Source organism: Falco peregrinus, chromosome 5 (assembly GCF_023634155.1).
Source record: "Falco peregrinus isolate bFalPer1 chromosome 5, bFalPer1.pri, whole genome shotgun sequence".
In the NCBI taxonomy this organism is placed as follows: domain Eukaryota; kingdom Metazoa; phylum Chordata; class Aves; order Falconiformes; family Falconidae; genus Falco; species Falco peregrinus.
In genome coordinates, this window is record NC_073725.1 from 13,613,880 (window position 1) to 13,640,250 (window position 26,371).

The 26,371-nt window shown below is 38.5% G+C and overlaps 1 protein-coding gene across 2 annotated transcripts in view; it reads right to left on the bottom strand.

Moving 5' to 3' along the window:
- The window catches only part of OSBPL10 (oxysterol binding protein like 10), a 121,163-nt gene that overhangs the window by 85,906 nt on the left and 8,886 nt on the right, over positions 1-26,371 (bottom strand). For both annotated transcript variants that reach the window (XM_055806993.1, XM_055806992.1), the window contains exon 2: positions 767-942. In XM_055806993.1, coding sequence (XP_055662968.1) covers positions 767-942 — 176 coding nt within the window. The remainder of the gene's footprint in view (positions 1-766; positions 943-26,371) is intronic.

Sequence of the window (26,371 nt, forward strand, 5' to 3'; positions counted from 1 at the left end):
ATAGCAACACACTGTACCACAGGGGAGTCCTGCATGCTCTGTCCTGCTAGACAACTGATAAACTGTGGTCAGAATAAAACTAACATAAATTTAAACTTTTGTTACACTGTGTTACATGTCGCCTTTTCTTAATATCAGGGGTTTTTATTAATTAGGTTGATATGAAATTGACCAATTGAAAATATCTTAGAATCAGAACATTGCTTTTTTTTGCAGCACCCTCACCACCTTCTAACTTATATTCTTTCTTACATTTGGGAGCAAGGGAAGGTAAAATTTTATGTGAAAGGTTAATTCAATTAATCCAAGACTGACAAGAACATAGTATCTTCCACAAGAACAGCCTCCCACTGGCATTTTTCCCTTCTCTGACCCATCAGCAGATTCATTACTGCAGGATGGTGGCAGGGGAGAACAATATTAGAAATTAAATGCTATGCCATGGACAGCAATGAAAGCAGTTTTTTCTGCCTTTGGAAACAAGCAAGATATACTATACAACCAAAATGCTACAATAACAGTTTACAGAAGGCATCTTGAGGTATCTTGAAGCCCTGAAAGTCTATATATTTTAAATTCACACTTACTTAACTCCAGAGTACTCTTCCACAGTGTTTTATAATATAGTATGTAACAATATAGCTGTATAACCACTACTTTCTGATAGTATAGGGAAGTAAAAGAGAAATGAGATATGGGAGAAGTGATGCAGAAGTGGAAATGGGAGAGAAGAATGACTCAGCTGGCTCTTTAGGAAGCACTGTACCTCTCAGCTTATACATTTCTCCATTAGCAGAGTAGACTACCAACATGTGTGGCACTTCATCACTAGGCAATATCACAGCTCCAGCTAAAGACAAGGTTCCTCGTGGCTTCTGGTTTTTACTTTGCTCATTCACGAAATACTGCAGAATCCCTGTCTCAAAGTCCAGCACAAAGTACCTGTTCAAAGAAATTGCAAGCGTATAGTATCTCTGTTAAGAGCTTTCACACATTTATTTAAAGAGCAGCATAGACTGATCTTAAATCAAGACAATAAACCAATGAGGTTGAAGACATTTTTGTAATAACACAACTTTATAAGGTACTCTTGATCATTAGGTTTGGTTTTTCAAGGCCATGTCTGAACTATTCTTTTACTCATGTTTCTTTCAGATTAATGGTAAGTTTCACATACAAGACAAAAAATTATGGAAAGGAGTTTTTAATTGAAGAGGTTCTGCTGTAGTAGTACAAGACTGCTTCTTTTGGGGAGTCTTGATCCCTTCCCTTTTTTTTTTCCTCCATTTGTAACCCTGAAAGACATGGTAATTCCCCAAACTAGTCTTTGAAAAGAGGACACTGTTTTCTGCAGAGGGGTGAGCACAATTAAAGATGCCATGGTATTTTCATTTTTGTGATAATGTTTCACATACAGATGTTGAGTATAATTCTGAAAACTTGCCAAGGGAATTGAACAGTCTGTTCCCAGGTAGGTAGGAAGTATGGACACCAATGTATAAGAAAACAATTAGGATAAGAGAGAAGTGAAGTCTAAATTCTATTTAGTAATTTTGCTAACAAATTCTAACAAGGAAGTAACATTTTTACTGGTGATCATATATTTAGGATCAGGAAATAGTCAGTGAAAATCTAGTAGCCACAAAGATTAAAAAAAAACTTCAGACGAACACAAGCCATTCCACAATAAACCAACTGCTAGGACTGCCAGATCATAGAAACAAAAATAAACTAATTGCATTGTCCAAGTGCACTACATGAAAACGAAGATGTTTCACACTTAGTGTGCCAGTCTCAAGAGCAGGAAACATAATTCCCTTCGCCCAATAAACCTATCTTTCACAGCAGCACAGATTTTAAATCCGATCTCCTGTGGAAATTATCTATGCTATTAAACTAGAAAACTATTTCAACACTACAACTCTTTGTCAAGAGGGGACAGACAGCAACCTCCTGGCTCACATGAAGGACAGTTTGCTATGACTTCCAATAGACTAGAAGCGAAGATCACACGAATGCAATTACTCCCTCAGTTTCTACTAAAAATATAGCCCCAACAATCTGGCTAACACCACTGACACCGGCATTGGGAATGCGTACTACTTGCTACTGTTCTTCTAGATATGATTAGCATAAGTCACAAAAATGTGTACAATATTTCAGAAGCTGTGATATTGAGACTTCTATAGCTTTGTACACCCCAAATTTGCTCGTCACTACAAAGAAAAGGACTAGAGAAATGGCAAGCTGAGTATCAACAACCACAAGGTTTTCAACAGTAGAGTTAAAAATAAGGAGGACCCAAATGGTAATTGCCAATATTTCAGAAGATTACCTTATTGACTTGTATTACACCAGTAAATAACTTTCCTGTTTTGTCTGAAAGTAAACGATTTTACAATACTGCTCTCCCACTTACAAAGCATTTTTCCTCTTAAAGTCTTTAGTAGGGAAAGATGATGCACTTTACTGCAGGTGAAAACAGCAAAACTGGAAAACATACAATAAAAAAAGTCAGACTTGCACACTTCATAGTAAATTTTACTTTCACTCAGTCTCACTTTTCCTTGTCCATTTTAGGAATATTTGTTACATATTCAGGAGGAAAAGCAGAGCACTAGACAGAAGTGATGCCATGCTCCTGAGAAAATGATACGGCACCTTGACCCTACAGCTAGTGCAAGTTTTCAGCAACCTCTTTGGGTTTAGGAAACAGGTCTAGGCTTTATATGCAGTGATGTTAATTCTGAGTCTGTGCCATCCTCATCATAACTTCATTGTCCTTTTATTGTTCAGGTACAAGTAACTTATTGTAGCCTTTGTCAATCAAGCCATCTTTTATGGGTTACTATCACGGAAGTCATCATTGTGGCTACTGCAGTACAGCTCTGCAATTAATGAAAGGAGGAACAACGGGGGGGAACAGGGGGGAACAGGGGGGCAAGAAAAATCATCTTTCCTTCTCCTATCAAGACCAAACGATTTGGGAAAAAAAGTTCCTCTGAATATATTAGAACAGAAACTATTGAGTTACATAAACACTACAAGCCCTTCAACTCAGAAACCTTTGCATGCTAGGCCAGCAAAGCACACCCAGAATGACTAAGATCCATAAAGATGGGCTTTGCATTGCCATAAAGCTACCCCAGGGAAAGAAGCAGCCGTTTGAGTACCAAATACACCTCCACCAGCATAGTGACATCCAAGAACAGTGACTTCTGCAAATCCACATACTTCATCAGACAGCATCCTTCCATCCTTGTTAACACACTACAGCAGTAGCATTAACTTGACTTTCTAGCCAACATAACCTATATTATGTACAGTCTCAGAAAAACAGAACATTATCGTTGGCCTTGTACCTTCAGTTTTCAGTACTTGTGAGGATGTCTTAGTTGCCTGTAAAAGCATTCAACGTTTCCAGTACAACTCAAGCAGTAATCTTGAGAAAGAAAGAAGTAACCAGTTCTTACAAGCCTTTGCATTGCCTTCTTCCAAGTATCCTGCCTTCTTTCTTGTCCCAGATTTCCATGTTTTTTTCCACGTCTGCCAACTTCAAAAGCCACAAGAGAAAGGAGAACTACCTACAGAAACCTGAGTCCCAACTGTCCAACAAAAACTAGTTGTGTCCACAAAATAGCTTTCCTGCGACTTTGGAAAGTTCAGGAACTTTTCACAGGCATCCTGACCATGACACTGCTCATATCACACAGAACCACGTATTTGTTTTTCAAGTGTTAAGGTTCTATGCACAACTCCCCCATTCACCTTTCACACAGTAGTGCCACAGAAAAAGACACAGACAACTACAGCCTCACAAGAAAAGCAGGGTGATAATGCACTTTGAAAACTGTTAAAAGGGTAGGAAAAGCCTTGAGAAGGAATAAGGAATTCAATGTCAATTCAAGCAGCACACGACTTCACACAAACAAGGAGGGGAAGGAGGAACAGAAAGAGACAGAGGAAACACAAGCAGCTTTCAAAAACATTTTCTTGCATCACAAACCAAGTGATGAAGACTCAGTTCAAACCATGACAAAAATGAATTAAAAATGGAGACCAGATTCTTTCATTAACTGAGGGTGGAAAAGCATTATATATATAAAGCAGAAGAGAAGTAAGAGAATGGCACGTGCCCCGTTTTACAAGCCCCATGTAACTGTATCAAAAGGACAGGGATATCTTTTAACCCGAGTTCCAAAAGCCATTTGTTCTGCACACCAGGGAATCAACAGCACTAACCTCTCTAGGACAGATTAATTTGCCACCTTCTCCTGTATTTCTCTACTGGCCTTGCTCACAGAACACACATTTACCCATGATATCATATCTCTGTAATTAATTTACAGATTCACACTGACGAAAACTAACATACTCTTTAGAGAACAGTCAGGTAGGAGGTAGCAGAGTCAAGTCATGTTGTACTAGACATACAAACAGTCAGTGCTGTGCAGAAATGATGAAATAACTTAGTGACAGACACTTCCAAAAGACAGCTAAATGTTTCTATTATTCCAAAACTGGACAAAAGCATAATTTTCGTGGGGTTTTTTACACTAATATTTACTAAAAGATTTCATCAATGGTAAGCTAGAAAACTACTGCTTTAACACATTTCAAGTGTTTTTAACAGCTTAAGCACTGTTCAAAGTGGACTTTAAAATTGCAGGTAAGAAAGCAGGCCATTCCACAAAAGAAAAGCCTTAGTCAATGATTTCTCGCTTTAAACTCAGATTAGTTTGGCAACTACAGGATTCCTGCTCCTCTGGTCCAGCTTCCCTCAAGCTCCCGGGACATTCACCAGGATACTCTCCTCTGCCATTCCAACCAAATGCAGATACTTTACCAACCGGTATCAATTACAAGATTAAACATTCAACTGCACTCAGTGAACTAGAATTTTATTGCTGTTCTGTCAATTTAAGAAGAAAAAAACAGATCAAAACACAACAGTCTGACATCTCCAGAATTTTTTTTAAGTTACTCAGGAGTTTGTCAATATGGCCTGATGACATTTTATTTCTATTTTACTTCCTATATTTCAAAATCAGCACTCTCTCAGAAGCTAACCTCAGTACCCTAAGTCTTATAATTTCTGTAACTATCTATCTTAATTAAAACACTCATCATGTTTCATTCCTATTCCCTTTATCCATTCACCTCAACAGCCATTAAAAAACAAAAAAAAAAAAAAAAAAGGTCAAGCAGAACAAGTATGACATATTAGGAAGCATAACTATGTTGCATTCTGAATTCTTGGAGGAGAGTCAAACACTGAACCAATAAGTTATTTCAACTGGATTTTGCATTCACTGACATGAGCATTTATTATAGCAATAATTATAACATTAAAGTATTTTATGGTGTTACAACAATTTAGTATTAGTTCTCCATTCAAGAAGAATTTAAGAAAAAACGACGACTATGGTTTAAAAAGTGATAAAATGCTGGTAGTATAGTAGGAGATGAAAATTGTCTACCATCAGAGCACGTCAACAGAGAACAGCAACTATACAGGCTTTTCAAGAGAAAATTTGACATTTCCAACACTATTCCAGTTTGAGACAATAAAAGACAAATCTAAAAAATTTAAAAACACACCCAAAAATATCAGAAGTGCCCAGTATAAACATTTCCCATGTATTTTCCTCACCTCACTGGATTTAAGAATTATCATTTTCCCACTTTCAGTCAAATTAGGTCCATATTGTCCAGTGGAAATGCACACTTAAAAAAAAAAACAAACCAACAAACCAACCAAAACTTTTCTAGGCATTTTGGCATTCAACTGTACATCCGTAACATGACACACTGCTCATCAAAGCAGTCAATCAGATGGCAAGTCTGTAATGTACCCAGAAGTATGTTCCCAGCAGAAAAAACACGTCTTAAAATAACTTCCTTTTCCTCCCTTATTCTGAACACATTTCAGAAGCCAACTATCTGAAAATAAGTCTTCACTACTCTGTAATCCCAGGAAGTTTTCAAGGTAGGGCTGCCAAATCTTCCCATTGTGTAACGTATTCCCAGTGATCTGAACTCTCCCCACACCCTCCTTCCCCACTACCTTATGTCAGTTTTCTGGACCAGGTTTTATATAACTTCCAGTTTGAATTCATAACATGATAGAGATCTTTTCTATTAAGACTTTTGCAAGTGGGCAACCACAGTCCCAGTCAAATCTTTAACTATGGACTCAATCTGCTAAAGAACTCACCTCTTTTGGAAAGTAGCATTGTATTGATTACTTCCTTGGGTTCAGAAACCAGCCTACATTGGAATCCACGCTTCATAGTTGGACTGTGTCTATCCCAGAGCTCAACTTTTCAAAATTGGTATGGATGCCCAAATACTGCACAGCAGCATAGACAAATCCTTTGACTGAAGACAGAATTTTCCATAATCTCCAAACAGTAAAATGATTTTCATTATTTGATGACCTAACACAGCAACTACTTCTGGATGGAGAGGCACTCTGGGTTTCTACAGCAGGCTAGCCCTGGTTTCAGCTTTTTGGAGTTTTTCCCCCCCAGTTACTTTCTTATCGATGGACAGAGGAGCTTTTCTCTCTAAACACTTCAGCTCTTCCACAGACACCTTTTCTCCCAAACCAGTCTCACAACATGTACTTTATGGTCTACTTTTTCTTTTGCTTTAACCATAAAAATGCAAGCTGTTCAGACAAAAAAACATTCATTTGAAACAGCAGTCTTCACCTTGATTTAAAACCTTGATAGGCAACATCACCTTCCCTATCATGTCAGAAAAGTAACAACTCATATATTGCCCCTTCTCAGACTGCTGAATTTATTATTCCAGACAATGCGACAAATACTATGCTCCACTACATACTTCAGGATCAAATTAGCTCAAGAAGCAGCTCACCAACAGAAGAATGACACTACCCTCTCCTTCTATCACTTTTTTCCTCGATATTTTCTGAGTTTCCAAACACATTTTCCTTTTGCTCCATTCCAATTTTCCTCCAGTCACTGCCAGGACATGTTTTTTAGTGATTCCATAATCCTCAGAAAGAGGACATCTTCAAGAATAAAGAATCAAATTATTCTATAGTTATCTGGTTTTTTATTTAATTAAAAAAATAGTCAAGAATTATAGGATAGAAAGTAAATTACTGTGTCAAAGAAAGGCAAAGTTTATGGTTCCAGTAACTGAATGAAATGTCACACAGAAACTTTCGGTTTTAGGAAACTGTATCTTATTAGGCCATCTTGGAGACGACATTTATGCAACTACTTGATTCTTTTTTTTCCCCTTTTACCTTGAGCCATAAGATTAATGGAATTATTTGTGCCAGTAAAGAAAGCATGGCATACATACTTGACAGTCAAAGATTTTATCATTAAATGACAACCTTAGAGATGATCTTTAAAGACAGGTGGTTGGGAGAACATGCTTACGTTTCAGTAACTGCTTAACATCCTTTATGCATTGAGGTTCCTCAGTTTATCATTTTCTAACATAAGAAAACGTAAGAACTGCAGTATTCATTAAAAGCTCTACCAGCTTTGAGTATCTCTGAATGAAAACTGTATTTTTCACACAGTAATTTCTCTGCATTATCAGTCAAGCTGAACAACAATTTGCTGGACATTTTTAGTGTTCCGCATCTAAAACAGAGGTAAGAAATAGAGGAAGTGTTATCCACAGCTAATAGACAGACTGCTTGTTTCTGATCATCATGCCCTCCATGATTTTAACATCCACAGAACTCTCACACAAATAAAATCTTGAAAAATCTCCCTTCCTGTTTTGTCAAGCCCCAGTCAGTCTTTTAAGTTCACAAGCAAGCCTGATTTGCAAACCAAAATGTTACCTCTTCCTCAGCATCTGCAGAAGCTACAATTGCTACCAACCAGTTCATCATTTTATCAACTTCTGCTTGCCATGTCAGTTACACTCAACAGCCTGAAATTCCATATAGTCAGCCACAGACATGCTGCCCAAATTTTATTTAAGTAAAAAGAGACTACAATAAGGATAAGTATTAATATTACTTTTCTGATTTCAAATTGAGCTGCTTAGGTGTTACTTTTGAGAACCCAGGGAGAGAAAATAGGCTTTAAAATAATGTATCCATTTTTTACCCATGAGGTTTAAAATTCATACAGATTTGTGGGAAAGTACATCCACCAACTAATCTATGCTTTAGCACAACATGGCCACATTGAGGAGTAACTATTGCAATTTAGGGCCAAACACATAAACAAAAAGGTACACAGTTAAGGTTGATACCAAAAGAGCACTTACTGCTCACAGCCCACCAAGCCACCTGGCTACCCAATGCTACTTCGTGTCATTTAGTAGTACTTGCCACCCTTCCTATTCGTTCGCTCTAAATTCACTACTGCTTAATAATTAAGCAGACTCCATTTTTTGTATTGCAGATCAGACAGTAAAGGCTAGCAGTGACATAATGGGGGGGAATAAATAGGCCAGTGCAATCTTAATTCTGGCAATGTTATTATCCACCTTGATTCAGGTCACAGATTAAAAACAGAGCTTCCAGATAGGAAAATAAATTTCTTTTGTAAAAAAAATAACCATGATCTAAACCAAAACAAGAACAGAGTAATTCCATGTAATTTCTAATAATTTGCATGTAATGAAAGAACATTGAGCTTTAGGAAGACACACTTTCTGTGATTCTAAAACAAGATACAGGAAACCTAGCAGAGACAACTAATTACGCACAACAACTCCTTTCCCCATCTGAGAGGAAGGCAGTGCTCTGTATGACACAAGACTGCTGCTAAATTGGTTCTCACTGAAGCCAGGTCCACAGTGTAGTCATTTCCAGTCATTTGAGCACCAAAATAAAGGAAGCTAGCTGGCTTACCCTCTCTCAATCGCCCGACACCTTTCCACCCTTATCCAGGAGCAAGACGTTGCTCCTTGGAGAAAATAAAATTACAGAAAACTGCTTCGGAACCTGTATGGACAACTGCTTCTGTGCTCCAAGTCTTCATGCAGTATTTGTCTGTCCCAACTAGCAAAACAAAAAAACCCCAAAAAACCAAACAAACCCCCCCCCAAAAAAAACCCCACCAATAAACAAGGCAGCTATCAGAAATCAAGCTCTTAATTTTCTTCTGTTTTTCCAAAACCTAGCCAAAGTGGGTTTTACATTAAGATGTTTAGATATCACTTAGTCTTCCCAAGAGGATGCAAAGGATGCATAAATTTTGCTTAGTCAAGGAATATTCTAGTTGGAAACTACCTTAAGTCTATCCAACTGTAACGAGGACTTATAAACAAACTAAGTGAGAAGCGGTAAGTAAATGAGAAAACCTGACACATTTGCTTTCATTACCATAACAAATCACCTACAAAAAAGTAACTAAAGATTGGGGGGATAAGTAAAAATTGGAAAAAAATAATCTTGAGTTTCTTCCCCAAAATAAAGAAAATAAAATGAGACATTCAATTATGTCTGGCTTGTGAAATCAGCTTTTCCATATTAATATTTGTAATTCTCTCTAGTCACATTAGCAGTGGTCAAAACTGCTGCTGAGCAAACAGCTGCATCGCCACAGTTTTAAACATCTCCTAAAACTATGTCAGCCATGCCAGGAATCTTATTGCCTATTCTTTTCTGTAACAAAAAACCACACCAGAATTGTAAGCGGTACAGAAATACCTGACCTTCCATAAAAACATGTCACTTCTTTGCTTGACACTTTCTGCAACGAGTTCTGTAAAATTTGACAGGTTTGGCAAGGATGCTTCACATCAAAAATTGCCTAGTGTCTAGCATCAACTCATTTTCCACAAAGTTCTTGCAAAATACAGTATGAAATAAACATTTTAGAAGATAGCCTAAATTACCAAAAATACAACTCTCCAACAAGCTGGATGAGAAATTCAGGAAGTCTGAAATGCTGAACCAAAGGCTATATACCATGTATGTTAAACACCCTAAGAAAATGTAAGCATCTCACAGACCTATTTGAAGGAAAGTAATCAAAAAGAAGGCAGCGCTGAATGAAGCCACCGTGAACACAGCTGCTCAGAGCTTTAATGAGTCCAACAGTGACTGACACCATTATATATCAATTCTTTCAACAGTCTTGATTTTAAGTAGGGACACACACACACACACAGAGAATACATTTCCAGGAAGGTCATATATGAAGACAGATCAATAATGAAGTGAGATTTGACCGAAGGCAGTATTTAACAGAGATTTCTGTCCACTACTTACCATATCCTGCAGAAGACTTCACAGACTGAAAAGAGATGTGACCTTAGCTTTGTCCTTCTGATACTTGCTATTACAACATCCACAAATTAATAAAATATGCCCATTTGAAACCTGGTTCTCATGCAACATAATGAGAGAGTAGCAAATTCAGTCACCTAATAGAATGCCCCCACAACACACACTCAACAGGGAGCCTGGAATTGCTGGCTTTGTATCAGCATTATCACACAACACACTTTAAAGAAAACCACATCCACTGAATTTGTGTGAGTCAGCCAGGTTTGAACCACAATTTTATCTCAAAATCCTATTATCCATAATCCAAATTCTCTACAATTTGCAGCTTCTAAGTTAAGGCAATCCCAAACATATACATCCCCAAAAAAGACTGCTGAGCAAAAACCATCTATTCAGTTGAAATACCCCCACATCCCTCTCCTTTACCTTCAGCAACCAGAGCCTGCCCTCTGAACTACATTGAGGCAGACAGATACTATTACTAGACAGACAGAAAATGCAGGAAGGAAGCAGTAAACCCTTACACACACACAACCCATGTCTACTACATAAAATCTTGCACTGGCCCCATCCTAAAGTTTCATATCACTTCCCTCTTATGGTGTACCAATGATGAATCAAACCCTTATTTGCAGAGGTAAAGTTGGTTTATGTTTCTCTGACTTGTGCCTCTCAACTCTTCCTCCCTCTTCCCCAACAACTTGTCGTTCTCATTGGTAAGAATTAACCCTAACTCAACCCAGCACTACTGTTATTGCATATTATGTTCCAGCTAGGGGAGGCACCTTCATACATCACACGTCTGCAGATTTTTAGAGCTCTCTTTTGCTGTCAAGAATTACAGACCGTATACAGAAAAGCACTCAGCTGTGAGACAGCCAATATGACCCTGAGTTTTTATGCCAGACCTGAAGTTAGTTAGAATTTCACCTAGAGACAAAATACTTTCAGGGACTGAAATATTAATGAAACAAATAACAAAGGCACAGAGGGTGACCCTGAACAACACTGAGGCTGAGGAAGAGACAATTGCTGGATGACAAACCAAGAGATGGCCCAAACACCTCCAGGTGGGAATATCCAACTGTTCAAGTAATCAGACCACAAAACAGACTGCAAATAGAAGTAGCTCAAATTGCAAGACTACTCTAGCTTCAATTAGAGTAGCTGTAGAGTAGTTCAGCTACTGTAAGTGCTGCTTTTCACTCAATTAACAAGAGAATGGGAATTAGGAGTATCAGTCAAGTGGTATCTTGAACCAGCTACACAGCCAAAAGGAGCCTGTTATCTCTGCCCAAAGTATTTGGGCTGCATGTCTCCAAGCTAAAAGCCAGGGAAATTATCTACATAGGTGAACCCTCATGAGTCTGTTCCTCACAGGTTGATATGGTCCCATGCACAACAGTAACAGCATGTAGCGCTAAGTCAGAGAAATTCAGGGAGCTGACCTGCACATAAATAAAAAGTGGTACATGTCAATGCAAGTACATTGGCCCTTGGAGTTATTTCCAATGCATTTTTACTGCTTACTGGAAAACAAGGTTGCTTTAAGACAGACTGTAAAAACTCCAAAGTCAGAAGGGTGGTATCTTAATTCATGCAACTGAATTGTAAATTCTATGCTATAAAATCTGCACTATTTTATATATAGTAATTATTGAACAAAATAGCTAAATCACTGAACTATCTTCACTGTTAATTAGCTCTTCTCTCATTTTTAATTATAACACATGAAATATAAAAGGCTAGATAGGATTCATAAACTTTCTTAATAAAAAAATGTCACCAAGCTAAAAGTATTCAATAGAAAGATGTTGCTGAAAATTAATTAGAACAGTCACATGTCCTGGTTTATGGGGACAGAACTTCAGTTTTATTATGACCACTCTGCTGCCAACAAGTGAGGGGCAATCTTCAGAGGAAATAGAGGGATGAAGGAGTAGACAAGCAAAACAGTTCAGCAACAGGGTGTGCCAAAAGGTTTTCAGTAAATTTACCTAAAACTAAACAGAAATCTGAAGAATCATTTGACATTACAGTCAAGAATAAAGCGCACTGCTAGCTAGACTTCCAACCACCATCCAGGGCACTCTCCTGCACTGGACCGTATGTACTATAAGCTAATTACTAGGTTAGTGAAAACTGTTTTTTTCCCTACTTCAAAACTAGTTCATCAACATCTTGAACATACCCTTAAAGAAAAAAATTAGTTGGTTACTTCTTCCAAAGTTTATTAGATGACTGACAGAAAACCCAACATCAGACCACAGTTTGACAGTACATTCATATCACGTCTCTTAAGGTACACAGAGCATTATACTTCCTCCTGCTAGTTGCATAGTTTCAGTAGACTAAGCAAGCACGTACTGGAAGCAACAAAGATGTAGCTGGAGTACTTCAAAGCTGGACTACTTGAAAAGAAAGACATCAACACCCAATATATACTTAGTTTAAGATTCTTTCATCCTTTTTGGCCAGGTTAATTTTCTGCCATTTTAATGAGCTGAATTCCATTACCATGTGATCAACAGGACATCAGAGTAATGGCAAAGTAAGAGGGAGTGAGAAGAAATGAGGAGCATGCAAGGAGGTTGTCTCTCTTGTTGACAACATGCTTTTAATTTAGTTAAAGAAACCTTATTAAACCATATCCTCTGAGAGTTATTTTAATGACATAGCGCTTCATTATATTTATCAGCAGGGATAAAACTGCAGAGAATAATTCTGATGCTTCTGTTACTCTCATTAGTCTTTTCTATTTCCAACGCTACTAAGTATTCTAAGTGATGGTGTATGGTCTGAGGTTTAGGGTTTATTTTTCGATTACAGAGGAATAACCATAATACTATTTTTTCTCATTCGTTTCTCTTAGACCATATTCTTGACTTCTGTCTTACCACCTGCTAATATAAAAGCCTATTTATATGGAAAAAGTAAACTTACAGGTGAAAATGCAAATCTACTATATACTGTACATTACACACCTTCAGGCATGCTGTGTATAGATAATATATCACTCCTGCTATGCTTAAACGTGACCAGCAGGCAGAAGCAGCACCCTCTTTGTTCCTTCCCGATGTATGAGACACACGTAGGAAGCTCTCCTCTGGTTGTATTATCCTCGAGATACTAGTTCCAGCTTTCCCTAGTCTTCCTGGAAGAGTATATGCCAGAACACTACCACAAGATAATAAATAAAATTCATTCACATAGAGCAAGCAAGAATATTTTGAAATATTCAAAAGTACAGAGAAATCTAAATGAGTCTGTAAAGGCATTCCATCTCCTGTGTGTGCTTTCTCAAAACATATTTTTGCATCCTGTATCTTGAAAAACTTCTGACAGGTAACATTTAAAAATATTAGAAGTCACATTTATTACTGAATACCTGCAGGCTCCAAATCGTAAGCGCCAGTAATGCATGGTGCAGCAGGAGAATCTGTTACGTCTGCCTGTTGTCTGCTTCCCTCCATTGCTAGGGATCATCACCCCAGCAGAGCAGCAACCAACCAACTCTACCAAAGTCCTGCTCAGTGAAACTAAAACTGATGGGCTGAAGGCAGATGATAGCGTATAGTTATGCCACATTATGAACAGCAGCAGCTGATGTCAATGACTCACAACCTCTACTACAATGGTTAAATGAGTGAGGAGGAGCGGTAATGAGTGGTAAAGAAGTGATCAGAAACAAATGATCACTTCCCTCTTCCTCAGAAACTGGTGTGCCAGGCTTGTTGCCAAGTGTGAGCTGCATTTACATTATTTTGGATATCTTGGATTTCCTTCACAAAACACCACAGTTAACTTTACCTCATGTCTACAGCTTGGCTGGTTGTAAAACCTCATCCAGACTTAAGGTTCACCACTGCTCTCTTCTTCCCCCCTTCCTCCCCTGCTGCACGCTCACAACCCATCCCTTGGGTCCTCTCTAGTACTCAAACTTGTGCTCAAACTCAGCGGGAACTAACTTAATTTGCTAGACCAAGGGAAAAAATATAGAAGGAACAGACAGCTGGGAGAGGGTCTTCCCCCATTCAGCAGTGAGGTGGTGAAACAGTGGCTTATCTTCAAGTCTCATGAAAGCAGCTGGTACAAGCTACCACAAAAACAAAAAAGACACCACCTACCAGCTCGACCCAAACCACAAGATACATTCATGCTAATTATATCAGCAGACAACTGGAATATGCAAAATAATTTGTAACTACTAAATCATTATAAAAGCCTACAAAGATACATAAGTGATGCTCATTTTTTCCTCATAACTATGCAATAACTTCTACATTTTCTTCTCCTAATCTGCTTTTCCAACATTGTTGTTTGGAAGAAAGTCAAAGATACTTAATTCTGTACAAGTTGTTGATGTGAGACTCTGGAAGTTAAAACCCTTCCAAAAATTGTATTTAACCTGATCTACACTTGATGCATTTCCATGGATGAAGATTTGGAAATCAGCATAGAATGCAAACAATTGTAAGAGGATGTCTGTGTGAACAACTCCATTCCAGAACTACTTTATGGAAGAAAATACATAAACTAGCTCTGGTACTTCTCAATACATACAATTACTTTATGATCCAGTAAATTAAAAAATAAAAAAAAAGTTTAAACATCAGATAAGAGTCCTTTAACCTCTAAATCACTTACTTTTAGAAACACAGTATCTTACACGTTTACACAACAGTCCACAGCAATGGTGCAAAATGAACAGTAACTGTTCCCCAAAAATCTCAATGAATTGTTACATCAACGTAACTGGGCAAAGTGAAAAAAGCTGCCCTTAGAAAACACAAGTGAAAATCAGTTGTAATTTCTCACTCTCCCTCCTTAAGAAAGAATTGCTGATTTACATGTTAAAAACCTCGTTCAGCTGAACTAGCCTTCCCCTATTTGGTGTCATGTCAGACCTACTGCTCTGTCATCTTCATTTCTTTGTTCCCATCAGTGGCCTGTAGCAGTACTCGGCCCTGCATCCCAGAATAGCCTATACGGTAAGAGCTGTGGTTAGCTGAAGAACAATGCAGCCAGCTCAGTCTTTGGGTAGATGAGGAACTTTGCAGCATCACCCATCAAGCAGGAAAGAGATCCGTTTCCTCTGCAGGTACAAGCATTACATGGAAACCACTGGCCAGTATCTCCAGCTGCCTGTGACAGACACACTTGACCCCTAGCCACACTTTGGTTCAGGCTGTTTAAGGAGCAACAGGCCTCACACCCTGTGGTGAACCTGCGAGCTGGAAAGCTCCTGGCTCACGTACAGGGAAGCAAAGATGACTCAGAAAAAGTATTTTGAAAGGTGGTTTCAAAATCCAGAAACGTGAGAGAACCAAAGTACAGAACCAGAAATAAAATGAAGACATCTATCCTGTCTATATCACTGACCAGCAGCCAACTACTTCACTCTAAATACTACCGTCAGGGTGGACCCAGCTGGAGCTCCCCCCGCACTGCGGCTGGACAACATGCCAGGTGACCCCCCCACGGGCAGGGACACCCCTCAGGGTCAGAGATTCCTTACCTGACATTAGGAGAGATCCTTCCTTACCCAAGGCAGAGAGATCCCCTACCCATGACAGATCCTCAATAAGTTATTGACAGTATGCTGAATTAGTAAACATTACTAATCCATGTAGCTATGCAATGTTATTATAAACATTGTATAGACAACTCCATTAGACATAAAATGTTGTCCAGGCCTGAGACTACAATTGGACCTAGCCACACCTAAGCTCCATAAGGAGTTTAGAAAGCAAGAGGGTCCACTCTGAACCTTGTGACTCAATAGGAGGATCTTCCTTTGTCTTTGCATCTCCAGTCTCCGTGTGAATCATTCTAACTCAATATAACTCAATTTTCCCTTGAACGTTTCTTCCATTCAGTAATGTGTAAGATGAACCTTGCCATCAAAGTTATTGAACCTTGCTAAACCACTGTAAAACTTTGTTAAATTCATCAAATTTAATGAACTCTGTCAAATTATTATTTTACCTCAGTAAAACATATTGCTGCTTTTCTCTTTTGAGTGAGATGCATTCCAGTCATCCACAACAAGGTCACACATATTAGTCATCTCACATAGCAGTCCTGACTTCACATCTTGTCCAACACACAGAAATTCATTTGCTGCCCCATTATCAACTTTCAACTACTCCAAACTCCTAGAAAGTAAGTTTTTATGCAACTATGTGAAACAACTTTCTCCTAGGCTGAAAACACCACCTCTCCCACACTAACAACTACTTCACTAATACAAAACTTGGATGGACAAAGAAAACAGATATTAAGAACAATTCATGTCACCCAGCACCAGCAGTCCTGCCAAATTAGTTTCAACTGTACTCAGTACTACATGATTTTCCATTTTAATATTATGAAAAATTGTATTTTTCAGGAGCTTCCTACATTACATATATTTCTGTCAAATCCCTTATTATACCTTAGCGAATTACAGAGAAGTCTCATATTGGCTGATCAGCTGGCAAGTACGTACTTTTAAATAAAATTTGACATCATTCTTAATACAAAAGCAATCGGTCTGCTCTACAAAAAGGCACAAATTCACTAGTAACCTTTTAAAAGCTTAACATAATTTCTGTTGTCATTCCTATAGTTACAATCATGTTACTTACAAAAGCAATTCAGAAACTGCTGATCTAATCCATCCTCCCACACAAAGAAAAAGAGCTCCTTTGCCATAACTGAAATTATGAACATCTGAGTTATGAACATCTGAACTAACAGCTTTGAAGGAGAAGTTTAAATTCTTCACTTTTGCAATAAACTAGTACATGGGTATTAAAGAAATAACACCAATAATCACAATATAATAGCAAAACCAATTTCTTTTAAACATGATGACATCATCACTGTTTATCATCTGCACAAAGCAGAATCACCTGCCTGTAGAAGATCAAACCACGGAACAATGAATGAACGAGATAAATAAAACAACCTTTAGAGTCTGCTTCTAGTTCAATTTCAGATTTTTTTAGATTGTCTCAGGTCAGGTTTGTGCTCTCCTCTTTTTGGTAAAACCAGCATTAACACTATTACATTGAAACAGTAGACTTTCTTCCACATGATGGGTAATCACATCAAGTTGCAAGATTTCAATTAAACTTGAAGTTTAATGGTTCTAGCACCAGCCCAAATCATTTTTTCAGTGACTAAACATTTAGTCTACATTACAAACACCCTCGTGAATCTCCACAGTTCTAATAATAAAATGCTATAGGGAGATTTGGAAGTAGTAAAGATCAAGTTGCTACAGCTTAACCACTTCCCCAACTAGCAGTTATAGGCGAAGTTTTCCTTCAGTTACCAGAAGTCTTCAGCTTTAAAAATCAGAAGCAAGCAAAATTACTCTACTGCACTAACTTCTCTTCAGTAATGACTTAGAATTTATTTTTATGTCTTTCCTGCAAGTGCCGTTCAAAAAGCTCTTCCTTCTGTTTTTTTCCTTGTCTCTAATTATGGTAAAAATCAATTCTGTGTTAAGTACTTCTCTATTTAACCACTTGTTTGTAGGTTGGTTTTTTTTAGTTTATTCCCAAATGTTATCAACTGTTTGCCAACAGTCTTAATAGATGCTGCTCCTTAGCTGCTGGTTTCTCTTATCTGGCACCTCAAACAGACAACATAGGATCTGAGGGCTTCAGAATGTACAACATTATTCCCCATCTTCCCCAACAAAATAACTCCTCCCACTCACTGTACCTAAGATACCCAAATTATAATCAGAAATGCTCAAGCTAAAAAAATGGGGTAGGGGGAAATGCCAAAAGAAATTTAGTTCCAACTGAAAACTGGAACTACAGAGAGAAGCGTTATTTTTTTTAAGAGTCATTTCTAAAAACTTAACTATTGCTCAAAAGAAAACATTGAAATGAAGTACTACTCCCCCACCTCAGGGAGCACAAACTACAAGTGCTGTTTTCTAACAGAGATTTGGCATTTGAAGGTCACTCCTGCTCTGCACTGCTCTTTGGTACCCTACTACCTGTCTTCACCACACATGTGAGTACTCACACTGGTCCTGCACTGCACCATTTGACAAGGCACCCTCTCTGCTTTTCTTTTCTGCTTGTCACTGCTCAGAATGATACTATGATAAAAGGACCATAACAAAAACCAAACACCATGTCAAAAACCCACAACCTAAATACACTTGGAGCGAAGTCCTTAATAGATTAAACTACCAGTGATAATGTCAAGTGTTTCCTTAAGACTCCTCTAGTAAACCCCATGCTTGCTGTTAGAACTGCAATAGCCAGCTTGCCTACTATGCAGTCCCTGAAACAACAAGAGAGCAAGAAATGATGCAGAAAAATAATTTCAGGAAGAAATTCAGTAGCAGGGGTTTCAAAAAACAGAACTTCTTTCCCCTGAAGGGAAAGAAATACGGTGGTCATTTTTTCCTGCAGCAGTATAAACGCAACACAACTTAACAGAACCTCTGAACTCAGTGTTGGCAAATGCATACAGAAAGGGAGTAGAATAAACCAACTCATAATGTAACATATTCTTTAAAACAGAAAAGACCCATCACAATTGTCCAAGTACCTAATAGATGACAATGCTGGGGGGAGGGGAACAAAAAAAAAACACACCCAAAAGCATAGGCATAGAACAAGTAGAGATAATAAATAAATAAATTCCCAAAGCAGAGAACCAAGTTACAATTTCAGAATTCTGATGTTTTCCTTTAAAAAAGCATGTAATTCAGCATTCCAATATTTAAATCCACTTGAGGGAATTATTTAATGAAAGTTAAAACTCAATATGAGTAGACTAGGTATTTTCAATATCTCAGACATCTGTTCCTGATGTCCCGACACCATCTCAAATAAGCAATCTGTGAGAAACTGCACTATATTTTTTCCTATACCAGCTGCCTTCTCTATTACTACTGACAGTTCCATTAAGCTTTCCACCTGCCTCAATTGAGACACCTATTCCATGCCTCTTGTGTTCAATCTGTTCTAATGCCACTTCTGAAAAATCAATTTTCAAGCTCAAGGGGAAGAAAACCCAAAAAGGCTTCATGTCATTAGCCCACTCTTGGGAACCTGAGGTCCCAGCTCATCCATCTCTAATTTTTACCCCATGCAACATCTTCATACCTGATCCCCTTACTTTCCTATCTTTTCTTCCCTCCATCTACTACAGCACTACTCCCCCTACACTTGCTGTCACAGGATCAAAAGCAAGATCAAATAAATGGGAAAGGAGAGATAACCTCAGAACATGGGAAGGAGGACAGGTGGATTCATACCATTTATCTGATCCCACAGAAAAGCTTCATATTCAACCGCCAACCTGTTTGCTCAGCACAAGAAGGAGCAAGACTGTATCTGGCATCAGGTTCAGCCGTTTTCCTCAAGGCTTTCATTCTGCCATTTAAAACTAGCATAGAGAAAGGATAAGAACCCAAGTGTTGTGGTTTAACCCCAGCCGGCAGCTAAGCACCACACAGCCGCTCACTCACTCCCACCACAGTGGGACGGGGGAGAGAATCAGAAAAGTGAGAAAACTTGTCGGTTGAGATAAAGACAGTTTAATAGGCAAAGCAAAAGCCACACACGCAAGCAAAGCAAAACGAGGAATTCATTCACCACTCCCCATCAGCAGGCAGGTGTTCGGCCATAGCCAAGAAAGCCGGGCTCCATCATGCATACTGGTTACTTAGGCAGACAAACACTATAATGCTGAATGTCCCCCCCTCCTCCTTCTTCCTCCAGCTTATATATATACTCAGCATGACATCATATGGTATGGAAAATCCCCTTGGCCGGTTCAGGTCAGCCATCCTGGCTGTGTCCCCTCCAGCCCTCTCGCTGGCAGGGCCCGAGAAACTGAAAGGTCCTTGACTTAGTATAAACATTACCCAGCAACAAGCAAACCCATCAGTGTACTGTCAACATTGTTCTCACACCAAATCCAAACCACATCACTGCACCAGCTACCAAGAAGAAAATTAACTTTATCCCAGCTGAAACCAGGACACTAAGTTATGGGACTAACAGTTCTAAGCTGCTACAGTCTGCTTAGAAGGTCCAGCTACTTCCCACAGCTCACCCCTGCACTCAGGGACTCCCACCAGAACCTCTGTGCCCAAGGAGCATCCACCTAAGCCTCCTCCCAGCTTTCACAGCCATCCGACCCCTCTACAAAAGGTCATGCACAGGGAGACACTTCCAGTGCTTTTCCCATGCTGAGGAGCACAGTGTGCTACAGGGAGCCCTGAGCTCTGCCTAGGTTTGAACAATCAGCCTGCCTTTAGTCCACAGTATAGCAAAAATACAGAATATATTACAGGATTTCTTTCAGCCAACAACATTTTAACCACTGGACTGGATGAAGTAAGCTATGCCATACCTACAGCCTCTCCTTTGCCATTGGGCCCAGGGGCTGGGAATTAATTCAGTGTAGCTCAACACCACCAGCCTGAGCTCACAGGCACAGATGAACTCCAGGCCGCGTAGAACTGAGCAGACCAAAGCAGGGCTGCAGGCAGCCAATGCCAGCTGTCAGAAACCACCACAACAAACGCTCTAGAGTGTTCCAAAATGCAGGCATCACCTGCCTATGCCCTTGCAAGCAGCACAGGGCATGCAAGGTCATAAAAGCTGCAAAAGCACTGAATTACTGCAAAGCTGCAGAATGAAACTTGCAATTTGAACCTCTGACCCTCTGGGAAGGACAGAGCAGCTGAACAAGGCTGTCATAACTGACAGGTTATCAATTGCTTACTGCCTGCAACCGATTCTCATGTTTCTACTCACACCTAAGAGCTCTGCATCAAGATACTGGATGTTCTCATAGCTCCTTACGACTCTCAAGTCTGAATTAGTATCTTAATTAAAAAAGGATAAGAGCACAAGTTGAGTCATTTTCCCAGCATAATTACATTTTCACTAGAGTTCTTACTATCAAAATACAACAACTGGAGGGGAAAACGAGCAGTCCTGTTAGCAAATTATTTAACGACAGAAGAAAACCAAGGAATTAGGAGTTACTGGTATTCCAGTCTCTGGTCATGTTTTTCTCATCCAGGAGCAAAGAGAGCCAGCTATAGACAGATCCACCCCCTAGTCAGGTGCCCCAGCTTTCACTTCTGGGGAAAATTACCAATTTCCTATAACTAGTGTAATTTGGGACTCGTGACAAAAAGAAGATATTCTGAAATAAGCCTCAAAAGTACGTTTAAGGTGCCCTCCCAGTCAGAAAGAGAAAAGAAGGAAAAGAAAAATATGAACCACACATTTGATGAGCAACCTCCAGATCCCTTGCATTACACTATCTCCCTGATGATGAAATTTACTTGGCACACTAAACTGCATTCCTTACTGGGCGTGGAACATTTGCAGACATACTGTATACATAGACTTAACTGGCTACGTCATGGATCAATTAGAGCTGTTGTTTTTACAAACAATACAGAATTACAGAAATGCCTTAGGATGTCCAAAAATCCTTGAACAAACCAAAGAGAACAGAGGCTCTGGCAATGGAGGGGTGGAGGTGGAAGGGAAGTACAACATAACTGCACAGTCAATTTAAAATAAATCCATGGAAAATTTACAGAGAGATCTTCTACAACAAGAAGTAACTGTATTAGTAAAGATTACCATTCTATGTATGAATTACTTCTTTTCCTCAGAACGTATTAAGTATGTTAAGTACTGGCAAGTACAAGTAGTTCATATTATCATATGCTTATAAAAACGGCAGAAAGTTTCAAGTATATCCAAACCTACTCCTAGTTTATTTTTAGATCAACTATATTTCAAGTTGACATCTTTCCAATATTCAGAAGCTATTTTGTTGAAGCCAACTTTTAAACAAAAACGTATCAGAGAAAGATACTGACTGTACTGTGTTACAATAATGCAATCCAATGAGGTTCAAAGCATAACCACATCCATTATTATAGCATAAATTTTCAATTAGCTGCCTTGAGTCAGCAAAGTTTTCTAGAGGTTGTCATTTCACTGACTTCTTTGCCAGACCTTCATAGCTCATCCTTGCTTTGCAATGCCTTGTCCTCAGCAAGACTCATTACCAGGAACCAGCAACTCTTCAGTATTATTTTCTCGTCCACAACGAAAACCATCAAGGAGTAAGAGACCTCAAGCTATAATAACCTTTCTGTAAACTGAAGCATTAATGTTTAGTTTTGAAAACCACCTTGTAATCAATGAAAGGCACTTGCAGATCTCAGTTTTACACCAAGAAAAGAAAAACATATATTACACCTGGCAATGGTTTTAATGATGCAATGATCAAGCACCTCTTTCTCTAACCTCATAGTGTAAGCATCGTACCTGAGGCCTGTTCAAATTTTGTGAAGTACCTATGGTATTCTCAAATAAAAAATAAATTGTTTATTTCCTAAAGAAAACACGATCACCATAAAATATGGTGGTAAAAGTTTTTAAAAAGATAACAGTTGTGCTAAAACTTAGTTTTAGTAACTATTTTGTTTTTACCAAGTAATGTATTGCAACACCGACAAGGATGCAAGCTCACTGATGGCTTTTTTTCTTTAATATCTTATAGTGTATTTGAAGTGTTAGTAACATTTCTAACAAGACAGAGAAGTAAACCAGTTTGAAACACCTTTTCATCTCAAGTGTGCTTGTCTTCATTAATCTAGGTCATCAGAGTTGTAATGCTAATACAAACCTTCTATATTCAAGAATCCGGCTTCCTGATTTTTTCTGATAACTGCCTCACGTTCATCTAGCTATTTTTGGCTTGTGGACATTACTCATATAAATTATATGGAAGAACGACATAAAAGCTGATTCTGACCTGTGAAAGCAACACAAAAATCTTAACAATAATTTCCAAGTAGAGGAGACATACATAATGCCAGGAGACAGCAGTCGTCAAACCAGTTCTTTATCCCTCCTTCATTCCACGCTGTATTTCTTATATGAGCATACATTATCTATAGCTGTTCTAAACACAAACTATTATGATATATTCTAAGTGAACAGAAGGACTACCAGATACTGTTTAGCGGACAAATGCTTTCTGAACACATCCGTTTGGACAGTAATTTTTGTGCAAGTTGATGGAAAACACACCTCGTTTTAAATTTGTTCTGTTTTTTACAATAGTGTTCATAGCAGCTCTTATTTTTCACTTTCAAAACACGGATAATTAATCATCCAGGTTCTCAAAATTGAACCACATGAACACAGGCATTTCTCCCAACTGCAAATTTCTTTTTAAATATTATTTCACTGACAGAACCTGTTCAACAAGTAATATTTCATTCCAATCTCATACACAAAGGGCAAAGAACTCAGCTATGTTACACTAATGTCATTTTTTGTGAGGTGCATATATTTTTAATATGTATTTACATAGAAGAAAAAAATGTAAAAGGCAAGCTAAGGTCTTGCCTTAGGAATTTTTGTTAATTCTCAGTTACATGTTTTTCCTTTCTGCTTGTCCTTCCTAGCTTTAAAAAGAAAAAAAAATTCAATCCGTAGTCTACAAGTTCCTGGTTGGAAAGAATTAACATATCCAGGACCATGCAGTATTTTCTTCACACATCACATGGGAGAAATTCCGATATACAAAGTAAGGATCTGGCTTGCAAGATCAGCATGCTGGCTCATTTCCACCTCTTCTCCACCCCAGATAGTTCTAACAAAGCTTTGCAGAAACCAGACCTTTCCCACATGCTGCATTATCTTAAGATAGCGAGAACTTCTCAGCTTTCTGTACCAATACTTTGATGTCCAACAGGGTTTGCCTTGCCTTTACGCTTAGGACTATCAATTCATTGACAGAGTTGTAGTTTAAATTTCTATCTTTGGTCTTTATTCTGACAGTTGATATGCAGCCATCTTCACAGCAGAGTATCTTGTCAACACTGTTTCTTAGGAACATATGTATGGAGTCCACAGAGTCCAGGAGAGGGTGGCTTCATCAATATGTTGTGAGATATGCAGTGTATTAGCCATGACCTTTCTGAAGAAGGCATATTTAGATTTGCAAGCAACAATTACTTACAAAGACCTTTATGCATTAGGTTGCTGTTCATATGTACATTTCTAAAAATACTGTTCTACAAAAATCCAGATCCTTGTTGAAACCGAAAAAAGAACCAGTATTTACAACCTTTAACAGGAAAACAGTTTCATCGTCACATATGCTTGAATTCCCAGGTAAACAATATTGTTTTTAAAAGGGCAAAGGTAAGCCTGACACGTTAATATATATCCAGGCAGACACTTAGCAGCTTCCTCTGGCTGCTATTCACATCAGTCATCTACTAGCCAGAACTGAGCTCTGTTACAGAAGGTAGTGGAAGGAAGAAAGCAAACCCAGAAAAATCCTCACTGCACTACGCATTCTGCAATTTAGAACATACTACTTTCCTCTCTAGTTCTTGTGTGCCATTCTTTTTTTTTTATTTTAATACTGCCATTAAAAGTAGTAAAGGTGTATCCTTGTGCTGTCTTCAGCTCAGTATCAACTTCCTTCTATATCAGTCCTCCTGTCAGAGGCTTTAACTCCTTTTCTAAACCTCTCCACCATTTTACATCTCTTCTTTTCTCCCTTGTTCTATTGCAAAACTACCCCTGCCTTGCATTTGCATAACAAAAATAAGATAGAAGTTTGACACATTAACCCAACAGCCACAAAATCAAAGCCTAGAGAAAAAGGAGAAAGGAAAAACCCACACACCACACCTTACGGTGTAGAAGGCAAACCTTCCAGAGAGAGAGAGCACAAAATCTCTTTATTCTGTTTTCAAGAGCAGGAGCTTCTATAAAAAGCTTACTGTGATAAGGCACCTGGAAAAAAAACAAAAAACACCACCTTCATGAGGGGTTTTTGTGCCAGTGCAAAATGCCCAAATGCTTGCAGCAATGAATAACACGTTTTGCTTCCCCATCTTGCCTATACTTCAGTATCTTTTTCATCATCAAGTTCTTATCTTTCTCCTATCACCATGATAAAAGCAGTACAGAGAAACCTGACACAACTATTCTCCAATTCCCAGCTCAGGAATTAACAGCAACAGATAAGAAATTGGCAGTTTCCTCTCTTCCCCCATTTCTTTTTTAATTTTATAGATTTAAGGAGAATAATAGCAGGATGCACTAGCTTAAACTAGTCTCCTTTTACTAGGAAGCTTTTCTCCATATTCCAAAGCTAGAAAAACCACACACCGCTCTCTCCTGGTGAAGTTAAACATACTACTCTGGCTCCAGTGCATAGGTTTTCCCACCGTGTATTTGTGTCCCTTACATAAAAGCATCATCCTACCTCAATGAAAGACCTAACAACCAATATAGCTGTAAATCACAGTGTGGTTCACAATTCTGTATATAAGGTTAACACAGAAGCTTTATCAACACAGAGCCCCAGCTGTGATGTATGCACTTTCTCCAACTTGGAAATACACTGTTGAACAACCTAGACAAGTTGTCCCATCACAATTTTTAACATTCTCAAGCAAATTAAATAATCACAACTGACTTATTGTATAAAAAAAATCTTGGGAATCTGATGAAAGGCACACTATATAAGACGCAACTCTTAGTACTGCAACAGGTAATCTCTAAAAAACTGTGTAATTGAAGAAAAGCAGTTTCCTAGGTCACTGAGACATATGTACTTGACATACGAACTTGCAGCAGTAACTTACTCAAAACCACAGAAAAACATTAATCTAGGGATTTCAGCTTACAACCATCCAACTGACAGCCTAAAGTCTTTTCAATCAAATACCTTAAGGCAAATGCTGTGCAACACGCTCCAGTAGGTGCATTGGACTAAGAGGTACACAATAGCCATCACATTTAGCCTGTAGAAGGGTCCTGAAACAAGCACCAAGCATACAGCAATTAACACTACTTACCAGTGTAGCCCTGTCTTATTTTGAACAACAGTAATCCAGATATTAAACTGCAATTTTGTCAGAAAGATACTACAAACAAAATTGTTAGGTTTCACCAAGCATACAGTGAATGACTAATATAGCGTATAGCAAAAGGTTCATCATTACTTGGTGCATCCAGCTCCTTTCCACCAAAAACAATGGAAAAGTTCCCAAACTGATGGAAACCACACTATGGAAACATTTTTAAAAGTAAACAT